Source organism: Homalodisca vitripennis, chromosome 2 (genome assembly GCF_021130785.1).
Source record: "Homalodisca vitripennis isolate AUS2020 chromosome 2, UT_GWSS_2.1, whole genome shotgun sequence".
Classification (NCBI taxonomy): Eukaryota; Metazoa; Arthropoda; class Insecta; order Hemiptera; family Cicadellidae; genus Homalodisca; species Homalodisca vitripennis.
This window is the reverse complement of record NC_060208.1, coordinates 27,529,203-27,544,354: the sequence shown is the minus strand read 5'-3', so window position 1 is coordinate 27,544,354 and position 15,152 is coordinate 27,529,203. Positions and strand designations below refer to the sequence as shown.

The following is a 15,152-nucleotide window of genomic DNA, read 5'->3' as shown; positions in this document are numbered from 1 at the left end:
AGATTTTAAAAATACAAACAATAATAAATTTATGATTTAGTTAAGTATATTTTTAATTCTGATATTTAATATTTAATCACAATTTTTTTAGCTAAAACACACACAGTAAAAACAAGACTTCCATAAAGTTTTGCCGTTACCCAAAACTTTGAAGTCGTACTGAGATATCACTAAATCTTTATAATAAATTAGAGGCTAAAATCAATGAATTTAAAAATATTTAAAAAAGTATTTAAAAATAAATTTTATTTTTGGCTTTTGTTAAACCCCTTTTATAATCTACAAGAATTTTTTTAAATAATGTAAATTTAAAATAAAAATGAATAGGTACTTTACAAACTTAACAAATAAAATTATATTAAGCAAAAGAGAAACGGTTTATTTTTAAAGTTATTTACTAAGAAATTTAAATAAGAAATTTCCTAGCTGCATAATTTCAAAGTTGATTGTTTTTATTGAGGATTGATTTTATTGCAGTATTTTATAAAGTTGTGTATATGAAGTGTGTTCTATGACGTCAAAACTAAGGCTCAATCATCCCAGTTGAGGCATTCTAGATCGCCAAGACCAAGAGGGGCTTGTCAAGTGCAGTTGAATTTCAAGGTTATGCTCACTGTGTTCTTTTATTTCAATGGCATAGTGCATCATGAATTCTTGTCACAAGATCAATACAGAGTACTACCTGCATGTTCAATGCCGTTTGTGTGAAGCAATCCGAAAAAAAAACACAATTCATGGCTTTTGCACCATGAAAATACACCTGCTCACACTTCATTGCTTATTTGTTAATTTTTTGCCAAAAGCAGTACTGTAACAATGTCTCAAGTCTCCTAATCTCCAGACATAGCTCTGTGTGACTTGTTTTTATTTCCAAAAATGAAGAGAACCTCAAAGTGCCATTGTTTTAAAAACATAGATGCCATTAAAAGTGCATCACTGAAAGAGCTAATGGCTATCCCAAAGATCGAGTTTGAGAAGTATTTCCAGGATTGGAAGAATAGTTGACACAAGTGCATTATATATAATGGGGACTATTTTGAAGGTAACAACATAATGTAGACAAACAGATAAATATTTTTCTCAAAACATGAAAATTCCCCTCATTTTTTGAACAAACCTTGTATTTCTTAATATATTAGTAAGTGTATGTACTTTGATCTAATGCTGTAGTATAAGAATGTTTTTATTATTGTTTTCTATTTCTCTAAAATAGTTAATGTTTAGGGGATCTTATATTAGTGTTGGATAATTTCCTGTATTATTGTATATTTTGATTGTGCACTGACTTGGTATAACAACTTTACTGTAACCCAAGAACGTAGCCAGAAAAAAATTTGGAGGGGGTCAAGACAACTAATATTTTCCCATAGTGGACAGAAAGTAAGGCAAGTACAGTCAACCTCTCATTTCCCATTTTATTCCTAAAAAGTTCTTGACCCATTTCAATGTTGAGAACGATCTTTCAGCAGTACACATCAGTAATACTGAATTATTTAAATAATAATAATCGTTTACTAAAAAATTAATTGACAATTTAGGGGTCTGGACCCCTTGCTGGCTACGTCCTTGCTGTAACCATGACTTTGTTAATGATTTATCAATATCTTTACAGCAATAAAATATTATTATTATCATTAAATCTTTGAGTGACAAGAAAATTGTCATTTGTTTATTGCTAAATACAAATTGACCTCATACTTAGGGTGTTAAACAATAAATATATTTTATGTTGTATCAGTTTCTTTATTTTAATCTCTATACACACTAAACCAAACCTAACTTTAAAAATAATTTATGGATTTTTAGAAATATCCAACTGGCTTTGTTCCAGAAGCAGATTTACAATGTCAGTAACTTTACACTGTTCTTTTATACTCTTTATTTCTTATTTCCTCATAAAACTTAATAGTATAATATATCAATGTTTTTCAATTATGATAAAATTTAAAAAATTATAAGTAATACATAAATGAACATATTGACAGCAATGAAGGTTCAGTTTTGTCAGCAACTGCTGAGGTTGACAGCCCAGCACATTCCATCTGCCACCACTGACCTACCTCACTCACACAGCTGACCGCAATAAATATGTTACTACATACAATACTATAATATATACAGTACATCCTTACTTGTTAATTGGACATTAATACAATTCCCACAAATCACGACTATTGAATAATTAAATTAACTTTCCAACTCAAAATGCCCTTAAAAATTCTCTTACTTTCCTTAGTTTTGGGGTTAAACTTTCTGAGATAAATGCACTGGTCTCTGTAAAACGTAGTATTATGCTGGCTATCAGAACGTTACTAAAAAAACTTTTTTATGTGATAATACGGAAATAAACATATGGAATTAAAGCACTTGTAAATAAAATTGTAATGCTACCAAACCAATTACTCCCAGCTTCTCAGTCTACATTGCCTGTAAACTTCAATGAATTAACTATAGTTGAATTAAAGACAGAAGGGTATTGGGACGAGCTCGACCGAAGACAGCCGAACTGCCTCACGAAGGCTCGCCCTACCGCTCCACCAATCACAGCCGAGCACTTTCCTTTTCGACGGAGGCAGCGTTGTCACGTCTCCTCTGTTGTAGCTGTCATCCGGTAGGTATCAGCTGGGTGATGCGCAGTAGCAAACCGTGCTTCATTACGTTATTGGTTGTTGGTTATGTATGTTGTTTCGTGTGGTGTTATTGCGCTTCTGTTTGTTCGTGGCCAAGTGTTTAAACAGTCTTTTTCAAGACTAAACCTTATTTGAAAGACAAGTGTACGCACGTACTTTCTAGTTTTACACTTTTGTGACAGACATTATTTAATTACTGTTAATTCCGTACCATGTCTCAGTGCACTGAAACAGTGATAAAAAAACGCGGTAGGCCCCGCACTCGCGTGATAAGTGTGCCTTACACCAAGGTTGGAGAAAAAGGCGTTCCATTGCGAGGCCAATCCCGTGAGTTGGTTTGTCGAGTGAGAGACTACTTCCAGCGAGAGAAAATTAACAAAGGACCGATACTTCCAGTAGAAAAAGTTATCGAAAGAACTGCTGCGGCTTTGGAGATAGGAAAAAAATACAGTTGTGAGAATTGGAAAGGAGAAAATACAAAGTGAACAGAGTGGCTTGAAACTGAACACTCCTGATAAGAAATATTCGAGGTTTAAGCCTGTTACGGAGCTGGACGCCTTTCAAAAAGATGCCATCCGCCGCCATGTCTACGGATTCTTCGTGAGAAGAGAGTATCCCACAGTAAGGAAGCTACAAGTAAGTCTTGCAGAAGCAGATCTTTTTCGTGGAAGCAAATCATCTGTTGCCATTATATTGAAGAGATTGGGTTTCAAACACAAGAAATTTGGTAGCCGTAAAATATTAATGGAAAGAGGATTGCTTGGAGGTGCAGATTTCTTAGAGAAATAAAAGATTTAAATTTTGAGGAAATAGTTTGGCTTGATGAAACTTGGGTAAATTCTGGGCACTGTAAAAAAATTGGATGGACTGATGATTCTGTTGAAGGTACGTTTCCTGTTCCCGTTGGAAAAGGGGGGAGGATAATTGTGTTGCATGCTGGCAGCTCTGCTGGATTTATTCCTAACTGTGCATTACTTTTTACATCAAAGAAAACCAACGAGTATCATGAAGAGATGAACCACAAAGTATTTTCAAAATGGTTTCAAGATGCTTTACTTCCAAACCTAACGAGGCCCTCGCTCATTGTAATGGACAATGCAAAGTACCACTCAAAAGTAGTTGACAAACCACCTAACAGCAGTTCTAGAAAGGATGAAATAATAGAGTGGTTAAATAATCATGACATACAGTATGAAAAGGCGATGTTAAAAGCTGAATTGTTAGAACTTATTCAAAGAAACAAACCTCAGACAAAATATGAAGTCGACGAAATTGCAAAGAAACATGGTCACCGAGTACTTCGTCTGCCACCAATCTACCACTGTCACTTCAATCCTATAGAATTAATCTGGGCTCAAGTAAAGGAATATGTTGCAAGAAGCAACAGGAAATTTAATATAACTGAAATATTACAGTTGACGAAAGAGGGGTTGGAACGTGTAACAGAGTCTGATTGGAAGAAGGTAGTAGACCACACGAAGAATATAATCCTAGATGCTTGGAAAAATGAAGGGTTGATGGAAGACTCCGTTGAGCAGATGGTAATAAACATCGGCAATGACAGCTCCAGTGAAGAGGATTCGGACAGTGACAGCAGTGACAATGAAGAGGAAGAACGCGGCAGTAACGTGAGTGGTATTTTCCCTCTCTCTCCGGTGGCAGAAAGAGAGTGTTGGACTTCGATGAACTGTAAAAAGCCGTATTGATTGATAGTTTGTAATGATTGGTAAATATTACACCTTACATGTTACTAATAAAATTTGTTAAATGCATTTTAATGGCACTACTTATTTCCTGGTTAAACTGTGCAGCAAAGTCAGTTGGCTTTTTGTATATGTACTGTTTAGTATTTAATTTACTCAGAAATAAAAGTAATTTCCAAAGAGGTTTTAGCCGATTATAAAATGGGCGCTATTGAAAAATAAATGAAAAAATTATAAGACAAATAAAAATAATCGACTCACTAAATCTTACATTTTGTAAATAAATCCACGTTTTCTGTATATCAAATTGATTTCCTAAATTGAATGATAAGAAAATAAAAAAAAAAACATCCTTCATCACAAATCTGTGGTTAAAGTTAGTAACATTTAGTAATAAATTAAAAATATAACAAGTTTCGAAATATTTTTACAGATTTTTTGTAAAGTAATTAGATTACATTAAGTTGATCGATAAAAGTCACACTGAAGGAAATTTCATATCATAGTCGGATTGACGCCCTAGTCGCAAATTTTGCATTTTGGTCACTCTAGCAATTTAAGTTTAGACTCAACAATTAACAATTATTATACTATAACGGTTTTAACAGGATACCTTTTATTGGTTAAAAATACTATCCTAAACGAGCTTTATCAGGTTCAAACTACAGTATCTTTATTTGTTTTAAGTTGATTTTTGACCGCGGCACAGTGGTCATTTCAACGGATTTGCTAAGACTGATAAGACTGAGTATATAATTATAACTTAGCAGACTTGCATTTACTTAACGAATATAATTTTAGTTCTTTTCAATATACTCCTTTGTGTTTTGAAGGTAACTATTAATAACAGTAAAATGTACCATATTCAAATTATTATTATTAGGCCTATGTATATATTTTCAATAATACACTCGTGGTTTCAGTAAAAATCCTTTACAAGGTTTTGATTTCTGATTCAATTACTTATAAAATAACAATTCTCAAAACAACGAACGCTATTAATTTATCGCTTCGATAAATGTGTCCACATGTTTCCGCTGCGAACCACCCCTACCTAGAAGCGGTTGATGTGAACGCTGTGGATGATCGAGTCAGACAGAACAACTTGGCAACACTGTAGCCGACCGGTCCCGAAGAGCCCCGAACCTCGGCCATCGCTGCCGGGTCCCAATACCCTTCTGTCTTTAATTCAACTATAGAAAGCAGCCTTAGTGAAAATAACATTCTTGATCATTCAGAAGATAATGAGGAAGCATTAAAAATGGCTACAAAATAGGGACAGCACTCCTTGAGGAAAATAACATTTTGATATAAAATAATATTTGATAGAAGCTTAAGTAGAAACTTAGATGGGACAGATTGAAAAAATGGAAACTGTAAAAAATAAACATCTTAGAAAATAGAAATGCTTTTATAGAATATTTCTGAAATAAAAATTCAACTCATTATGCAACATTCAAACAATTTTTAGAAATATTCCAGACATGGTATGACAATTTTAGATGTACAACTATGACTTTTTCAGAATATATTTCAGAATGAATTACGAATAATGAAATTTATTGAATGAATATTAATAACGAACAGACAATAATCTATTTATATCTCACATGGCTGGTACTTTAGGTGTATGGAAGAGAAAGAATAAGGTGCCCAGGACAAAGTAGTAGATGTAGTAATAGAACAATTGAGTTCGTAACAAGCTTTATTGATAACACAATCATCCACTATACCTTATCAACCTTTTATCTAAATTGGTTATACACTCTTTTTCATGAATTTATATATTTACAGTAAATTTCTTTGAGCGTAAATATATATCACATTTTTTGATTTTTTGAACTTATCGTCTTAATAAACGAGTTATCTCAATACAAGGATATTCCTATATGGGGATTATTATTTCAGCTATTTTTTGCATTTTTAATCATTTATTTTTGATAGTAATAATAATAATACATTCATTATGTACTGTTATAATTAGTTTTGATTTATGTTAACTTGTATTAAATATTGTACATTTATTAGGATAAACATATTTGAACTAGAACTTTATACATATTGTTTATGGATGACAAGAATAATTTAAAGTTGGAAGAAACCTACTTTTTTAACGAAATTCATTACATTGTGTTTTAAAGATTTTAATTAAATTTTCTGAAAATTATTTCGCTTCAACAGCTGACGTAATTTAAAAAAAAAACCATCTACTAACCCCCACCCAATTAAATATGAGTTGATGGGTATGGATCCTCCACCACAGTCAAAACCAGGATTCACCCCTGATTCAAATAATATAAGTTGCTGGACATGAACACACCACCATACTCAAATCCTGCATTCACCTTTAGTACAAATAATAAAGTACACAAATTCAGGTTGATCATATGCGTTGATGAGAGTTCGACAACAACATCAGGTAGTAGTACAGTCTACATGACTGGAAGATTGCAAGAGAATGTTACGCAAAAATGCTGGAAATAAATTTAGTTTTATAAAGGAATTCCAAAAATAATAACACATTCTGAGATAAAATCCATCATTTAATGATAAATAAAAAACTAAACTCTGATTACAGATGAAACATAATATTATAATATTAATAAATACTCAGTGGTGAATAAAATATCTATAAATAAATAACTCAATTAAAATGTTATGTTACAGAACAATATAAAACTATAAATACTTTATTGTACAACACTTTTTATCACAGTTTTAAAAACTATTACTTTTAACTATTGTTAAACAAAATACATGACAAAACAACCTATTTATAATTTAAGTCATGATAAAAACATCATATTACGCTCTTTTATTTTTAAATTAGTTGAAAATATTAAAATCATAATTAAATTAATGATTATTGGACATTTTGTGCATTTTTCAACTAAACTCATGGGTAATAGCAATTTTTACACTCCCTACTACAATCCTTCGAATAAATTACTTTCAGATTAATGAAAAGGCAAGCAAAGTCGCTAAATGTATCTTGCTGAAAATCAACACTACCTTTAACTGAACCCAATAGAATTCTATCTTCGACTGAAGCCAATATTGTAACAATCCAATAAAACTCTTGAACACTCCAAAACTTTGAAGGATTTAGATAAAGATATATAATTTTATACCTATGGAAGTTTTTAAAGGACAGTCAGTTATAATACGTGCTAGATGGATCTGTCTTGACAGATCTTTACTTTAAGCATCCAAAAAGAAATGAATAAAAACTACCAGAGAAGATCTTCCCAAAACCTAATAAGCTAAGTTCGAGTTAAACAATAGATACATATTTTTGCTTATTCAATGTTCAGCAACTTAAATCTGAAAGGTCTCCTGCATTGAAATTGGCTGGATATTCAAAATAAGGGGATTGGGATCCTACCAAGAATTAATACAACAGCCACCATAACGAGGGATAATATTCAGCTGAGATGTCTCCCACAGGTCTACATTTGCTAAAGCCTCTGGCATGGATGGAACCCACCCACTCCAGTTCTCATTTTCCACAGTAAACTAGACTTATTTACCAAATTATGACTTCACCCATCCACTGTTCTATATCTTAGACTGTTGTATTTTTAAGTTTAATGGCTCAAGATCATTTTGACCTATAGCTGTGTGTAGTGTACTGTTACCCATCTACTATTAGTGATGAAGATTGCTTTCTCCAAGAATCATCTATATACTGTTATGAACTAGAAAGCATGAAGCTCTTTAAAGAGTAACCCAACTTCACACTTCTGCAAATCTTTTCAAACATTTTTCCCCAACCCACCATATACATAGATGACTTAGCCTACTGGTGTTACAATAAGTATTACAATTTTGATGAGCTTTACCTAACCCCAACTAGCAGTGCATCCCCCTCCCCTGATACTTAACCGCATACTCGCGGATATAGTCTGTTGTCTCCTGGTTAAAACCAAGTTTAGGTGCCTCGGCATCAAATTGCTTCACCGATGCCAAGCCCACAAGATATGCATTTACTCTGGCTGCCACGTGAGAAGTCTTCAGGTTCTCGTCATCCTTTCGGAAGCCGAGAGCCTTCATGAGGTCGGAGTGCTGTTGAAGCCGATATTTCTGGTGGTACCTATGGAAATGTCATGATTGCATATAGTTTTACTTCCACCTCTGGAGTTTATTAAAATACTCAAACATTTCATGATAGGTATTAACTATTTATTTACTGTAAAACTACCAATTTTACGAACAAGTATCTTCATTCTAAGGGTTTTTGTATAGTGTATAATTCTAAGAAGAGGGATTTGTATAGTCAAAACACCATAAATGTTTAAAATTATATTTATGAGAATTCAAGGAAATCAATAAAATGCAGTAAGTAAAATGTCTCTCATATAATTGTTTTCGGTTAGGCCTATTAATCAACAAGTAATAGATAAAACAAAGTTTAAAATGTTCTTCTAAAACATTTAATACTAATCAAATCCCAAATGGTGTAGCAAAAAGGGCTACTCTTAAAAAAAGTCACGCTACTAAATATTAAAATGTTATAAAATATGAAGATATACTACATAAAATTTAAACTCTGCTTTATAAGAATGGGGAAACTTCAGGGCACACATTTAAACATAAAAAGTGTAAGCATAAATACATTTATTTAATTAGAGGTATTAATTATCTGCTGTTTGTTGATAAATCATTTTTCAACATTTATATGGAGACTTGCATCGCTACCTAGTAGCGGAAATGTAAACCCATGGCTTTGATTAATCAAGAACTTTACTGAATATTTACTTACTGTATTTTAACGGCTGCATAATTCCAATTAACTATTTATTAATAAATCACATTCAAATGGAATATATTTCTAACAGAAATGCATTTTGCAAAAAAATTTTCCAGATCTAAAAAGCCAACTTTTAAAAGTTTATAATATTATACAACATTTTTTAAATATAAAATTATATGGTTAACAATTTACTTATCAATTTAAAATAGAAAATTTAAAAAATTCAGTTTCAAGAAAATAGATTATTAAGAAACTAGTATATAAAATGGTGTAAAAGTTTAATACATAATAATTATTAAAAAATTACTTAATATATTTTTGAAAATGTTTCAAAAGAAAAGACAATTTAACTCTAGAAGGCATGTAGAAACAGATATTCTTGGACGCAACCGCTAACTGACTGAATGTGTACAATTAGACATTGTTGGTTATGTAGCGGACAATAACAAGTGGCTGGCTATCATTGTTTAGCTCGCACAATAAAAATGTGAAGATCACACTGGATCTGATCACTTATCCATTATTTATACCCAAAATTATATTTAGTTCAGTAAAACCATAATAAATAGGCCTCTAAGAGGTTAAAATAAAATAAATATCTTATAATTCTGTGTATCTACACGACCTTGGCTTGCCAAGGGTTAACATGCAATATTATTAAAATAATGTTCAACTGTCAGTTGAAGGGCTAAAATACTGTAATTTTAACTGAATAGTTTAAATATTTCAAAAGTTGGTGCTGGACAGCCTTTGAGTCATGCTCACCCTTCAGCATCATAGAACTTATCGAAGGGCTCAATTCTTGTGACAACGCCTCTGTTAGACTTCTCTTTGAGCGAATCCCGTGTTTTCTCTGCCAGAGTCTTCTGTTCTGGACTGTGGTAAAGGATCAGTGAACAGTACTGTAAACAAAATTAAAGAAACATTAATTTAATTTTTTGAAAAAATGATCAAATGTGAAAGGTCTCAACAAAATGTTTGAAATACAGAGTGAATCAGAAAATTTATAAATTGTTATGGCTGTGTAAGAAATAACATAACTGTAAATTTACATACTTGGGTCTTCATTCTTGCACCAGGCTCGTGATTTTTCCAAAATAATTCCAACAGATTTTCATATGAGACAATTGTAGGGTCAAATTCAACTTGAGTTATTTCTGTGTGGTCTCCTCTACAACAAACAAACATTTAAAATTACAATGGAACTTACAGATTCAAAATATCTATCAATTCTATAATGTTTATTCATTATTTAATTACTAAACACATAACAGGAAAACTGGAGTTCAAATTAATATGAATAGTGTACAAAAGGATCTTTATTTTTAAAATCGTAAATGTTAATAATATTTTAATTATTTATATATTTTAAAATCAGTACTGTTTTATTTGTGCTTTGAACATTACCAACTTTACAGGTCTGCAATATACAATACAGAAGTTAGAATTGTGCCATAATAGTTGAAATCTGAAAGAAAATTTAAACAAATAAAAAACGTAATATTGTTTATGAAACATTGCAAATTCATCTCAACTTAAAATTTGAAGCTCTTTATTTCAAACACATGATTAACATTTTAATTTGTTTTATTCACACCATAACGAAACCAAGATTCTAATGTACTATTCAGCCATTACAGACCATTTATTCATTCACCAATTTTTCAATTTTCAGTTTTCTGATTGACTCATTTCCCAGTTGTATACCAGGGAATTTGTTTACATAAAATTTTGATGATACTAAAATGTGTGTGAAATAAGTTTTAAGTGCTTTGGACTTGGGGCATTTTAGTTCAGTTTTATAAGTTGTTGTTGAAATGAAGAGATTAAATGTGATGGCAAGTGTTCATACACTATCGCTCGATGCCTCCAAGTTTGGTATTTTAACCTGCCTCATACAAATGTGTCTCGGCTACTTGACATAGCACAATATTGTTGTGTTTCCAAGATGCAGAAAAAAACCAGTAAACTCTACAACTGTTGTTGTTTCGGAGGTGTCACTGAAAGATATGTTTTTTTTTTTTTTTAATCTGGTGAAATAATAATACGTTTTATATATTTAATGTCCAGGTGTAGTACATTGTTAATATTAATAAGGTATTATAACGCATTACACTAAATTTAAATAAAAAAAAGTTACCTAATTTTTAGATAAAGTAACTTATGACAACTAGACGTACTTACATATTGTAATATGTGGGATTAGGCATTTTCCCGCCTCCATATCCCACTTTGGTTCGGATAACACCCTCTCTTCCTCCAAAAAGCGAATCCACACCCCAAAAGCAACCCATTCCAAAAGTAGCAGTCTCCACAGGCACTTTCACATCATGGAGTAGGTTCATGGTGCCCTAGATAGAATATGAAAATTGTTTTATTTGTGTATAACTTAGCTTTTATTTAGCTAATTAATTTTTCAGAAAAACTTAACAACAATACTTAATATACTATAATAAAAACACATTAAAAACTAAAAGGTATTATGCAAAATATTTTAGGATATTTATACAAATTTTTTGTCAAGGTCTATGCTGTCCTTGGCCTTAGTTTAACACGTTCACAAGGAGCCCATCGGGTCCACGTGATTTTTCACAATTGCCATTGTGTACCCAATCGGGGACACACTGCACTTTCATAAAGCACATTGTGCACCCAATGGGATACACGTTGCTATGCATTTCCTTATTGCGTTTTTGTTGTTTACCTATCTTGATGGTTTTTAAAATGTGAACCTGCACTTTGAAAAATGCCTCAAACTATTGTGTAACCGGTTGGACGCATAATTGCTTATTTTTTTACATATCCCTTAACAAAAAATTCCGAAATAGTTTTTTATGTTCAAAACAGCAAAGCCTACATACATTTCTCATCATACTTAGACATTTAAAGTAAATGTAACTATTACAGTTTTTTTCCATTATTAATGAAAAATTCGACGTGCATTTAAGAAATCCAGAAATTAGCCATTGTCGTGGACGTAGTAAAAAGTGTAAATAATAAATTATATTATTGGTTTGAGGATACTCAATGTTTATGTTTTATAACAAAAACGTAATGCAATTAGTTTTAGATATAAAAATAATCAAATAAAACAGTATCTGTGACTAATGTTAAAATGTGTGTACATTGAATGTAAACGTCACAAAATATTTTATAAAGTACCAATCAGCTGTACCGATTTAATTAATTTTTTGGAATTTATTCCAAAGTAAAATAAATACATGACAAAAAAAATCATATTTATCCCTAATAAACCTGGTTTACATTTAACTGTAAAGGTTATATGAGTCTAACAGATGATCCTTACAACAAGGATTTAAAGAACATCTTTCAAGAACAATAAATAATTTTTAATTAAATGTTGTGGTACATTATTATACAGTGATTGAAGTTATGCAGACAGACAAACTACATGTAGTTTGTGCATGATGTAGTTAGTGTTTAAGTATCATAACCACCGATGCCAAAATGTACGTAATTCAGTACTGTGTTAAATTGGAGTTAACGCTGTAGCCAACTGTAGCCTCAAGATAGAAGAAACATTCTTGAAACATTAATGACTAAATACACAATCACTCCTAAATGAACATGTTTGTAATTTTTAATTAGTGTTTTTTTAATTTTTAACTACTGTTTCTACGTATGTATTATGTTTATTATAAACATTGACAAACACATCCACCTCTGCATGATCTAATGATGAAGGAATAAATCTTTCAAAATATATGTTACCTTAAGACATAAAACTCAAATTCTCGATTATTGACAGAAAGCGAATACTCTACTATAAATAGTATTAAAATAGTCACCACACATATTTATTTGCCTATTATAATAATATAAATCAAATACAAATTAAGAACATAACTAACTATAGAAGTATTTGTACAACTAACCAATAAATTTAAATTCGTGAATAATTTATAAACAAATTTAGGAGTTAAATAAACAGACTAAAAGTATTGTTATTAAAAATATTAAAATAATAACTTACCATTTCAAACAAGAGAGGTATTTTACTTAAGTATCCTCAACTGTAAAACTCAATTAAACTGAACTTGCACTCTTATGTAATAAAAACATGAAAATAAATTAAAATGACAGCAGAATAATCACTAACTTGAGATCAGTAATATGTTTTATAGGGGTTTGATCTTAATCTCATATTGAATATCAAGCTTGCATGAAACTTCTTCAGGCAATAGATGATATTGGTATTTGAATGAATCATTTTTTGCACTCTGTAGCTATAAATGTAAATATATGTACCGGATATCCAACACCAATTACACAATGACGTTTCTCCCGGATATCACATGACTGATACTTCAAGGATTAAAAGCTGTACTTTTAAATATTTCTCCACCTTAATTGAGTATTTTTATGTTACAACTCTGATTCCCACCTGACCCATACATTGGGTGATTGGAGGAAATTACAAAAATCATTTGGGTGGCTATTGGCTATTCATTTTACTTTTATCACAATATAGTGCATAACTAAAGTATTTTACAATAAGCTATAGGTTACTAATTTAAAGTCTAAAATTTTCAAGAAAGGCAATTATAAGTTGGCTAAACTACATAAACAACATCACCAATTACATTTGAGTTAAATTGAAATGATAAATGACGTTTAGGTTATTATTTTTTAATCAGTCAGTAGCATTGACAGTCAAACCTGAAAATACCAAAATAACAATATTTCAATTTATTTTTGTAATATTTTATTTTTATTACATGTCAAGAAGTTTTTTGGCATATATACTGTGTTAATATGCACATTGTTGCACAAAACAAAACAAATAGTATAGAAATTGGACATTATACAATAAATTTATGACATTTCTTAAATAACTGTACAAATTGCTAAATGTGACACAGCATTTGGGTTAAGCACGTTAAGCAGATCCAGTTTTCTATATCAATATTGCTTAACTAAAACCATTATAAAACAAACCGATTCTGATTAATTAGGTTAATAGTTAACTTAAAAGTAATCTGTACTAACCTAAACACATTTTAATATTATAAACATATTTGATTTAAGTGACTCCATTGAAATAAAAATGATTTTTAGTTAACTTAAGAAAACCAAAATAAATTGTAAAGAGTATTAAAAAAGAAAGGACTTTATTTAACCTTTTTTGAAATATACAAGTAATTATGACGATCAGATATTGTATTCTGCCTCCCAAAAGGAAGTGATGTCGGTGAGAATTGAGTTCAATGCACTGCCACCAGTCGCTGCTACTCCCGATCGCTAAATGTATTCTGCCAATAAAAAACTCTCCTCTTCAGTTTGAGGTAAATCCCAGAGGTGAAAGCATGACAATCAATGAAAACAAGAACTAAAAGAACAACAATTCATTATTCGAAAATGACAGGTAATTTGTACATCTAGGTTTACTTGAAGGGTTACTGGTCTAAGCCAATGTGGAGACGATTTGCAGACATCGGGTACTCTTTGATTCATTATAAAATGAAGAAAGTACTAGTAACATATAATGAAGTTTATTTTGGTCCCCAATAATGAAAACTTGTCCAAATAATACCAAAATAACATTTTTCCTTATTGGGACATTTTTTGACTGGATTACTAGAAAAACAATTTATTTTAATTACTTACTATGGAAATTATATGTCAAGGATCGGTTCTTGTTTTCTACCTCACAAAGAGTAGCGACATTCTTGTTATTAGCTTACGCAATATAGGTAGGTGTCTCCACCAAAACCAGCATTGATGGCCGATACTCCGATCAGTACTTTCCAGACATCCCAGATCTTTCAAATTTTCCGACATCAGATCATGTTGACGATCTGATTATGTATAGTATGTAGGCTATAGCGAAATAACAGCTAGTAGATAAGGACAGAGTGGCCTCCTCACTGACATTGCTTCCTTTTGGGAGACAGAAACCAATCATCAACATTTAATGTAATTTTCTCAGTAGTAAGTTTAATAATGTCTGTTCTTTCTAATAATGTTGTGTTTTAGGGCCCAAGCAAGAAAAACCATAAAACAAACAAAAATAGTGACCCCGGTTAATACCAAGTATGTAAGTAT

At 31.2% G+C, this 15,152-nt stretch overlaps 1 protein-coding gene across 4 annotated transcripts in view; it reads right to left on the bottom strand.

Moving 5' to 3' along the window:
• LOC124353729 (peptide methionine sulfoxide reductase-like) overlaps window positions 1–15,152 on the bottom strand; it is a 31,368-nt gene that overhangs the window by 15,771 nt on the left and 445 nt on the right. The window contains exons 2-5 of one of the 4 annotated variants that reach the window (XM_046803707.1): window positions 11,271–11,437; window positions 10,143–10,257; window positions 9,852–9,988; window positions 7,152–8,426 (exon numbers count right to left, since the gene is read on the bottom strand). The exons of 1 other annotated variant lie outside the window; for it this stretch is intronic. In XM_046803707.1, the coding sequence (XP_046659663.1) occupies window positions 8,186–8,426; window positions 9,852–9,988; window positions 10,143–10,257; window positions 11,271–11,437 (660 nt within the window). In that variant the 3' untranslated portion in view covers window positions 7,152–8,185. Of the gene's footprint in view, window positions 1–2,132; window positions 2,426–7,151; window positions 8,427–9,851; window positions 9,989–10,142; window positions 10,258–11,270; window positions 11,438–15,152 lie in introns of those variants that run through there. 2 more of the 4 variants (XM_046803709.1, XM_046803710.1) reach the window with 2 other exon arrangements.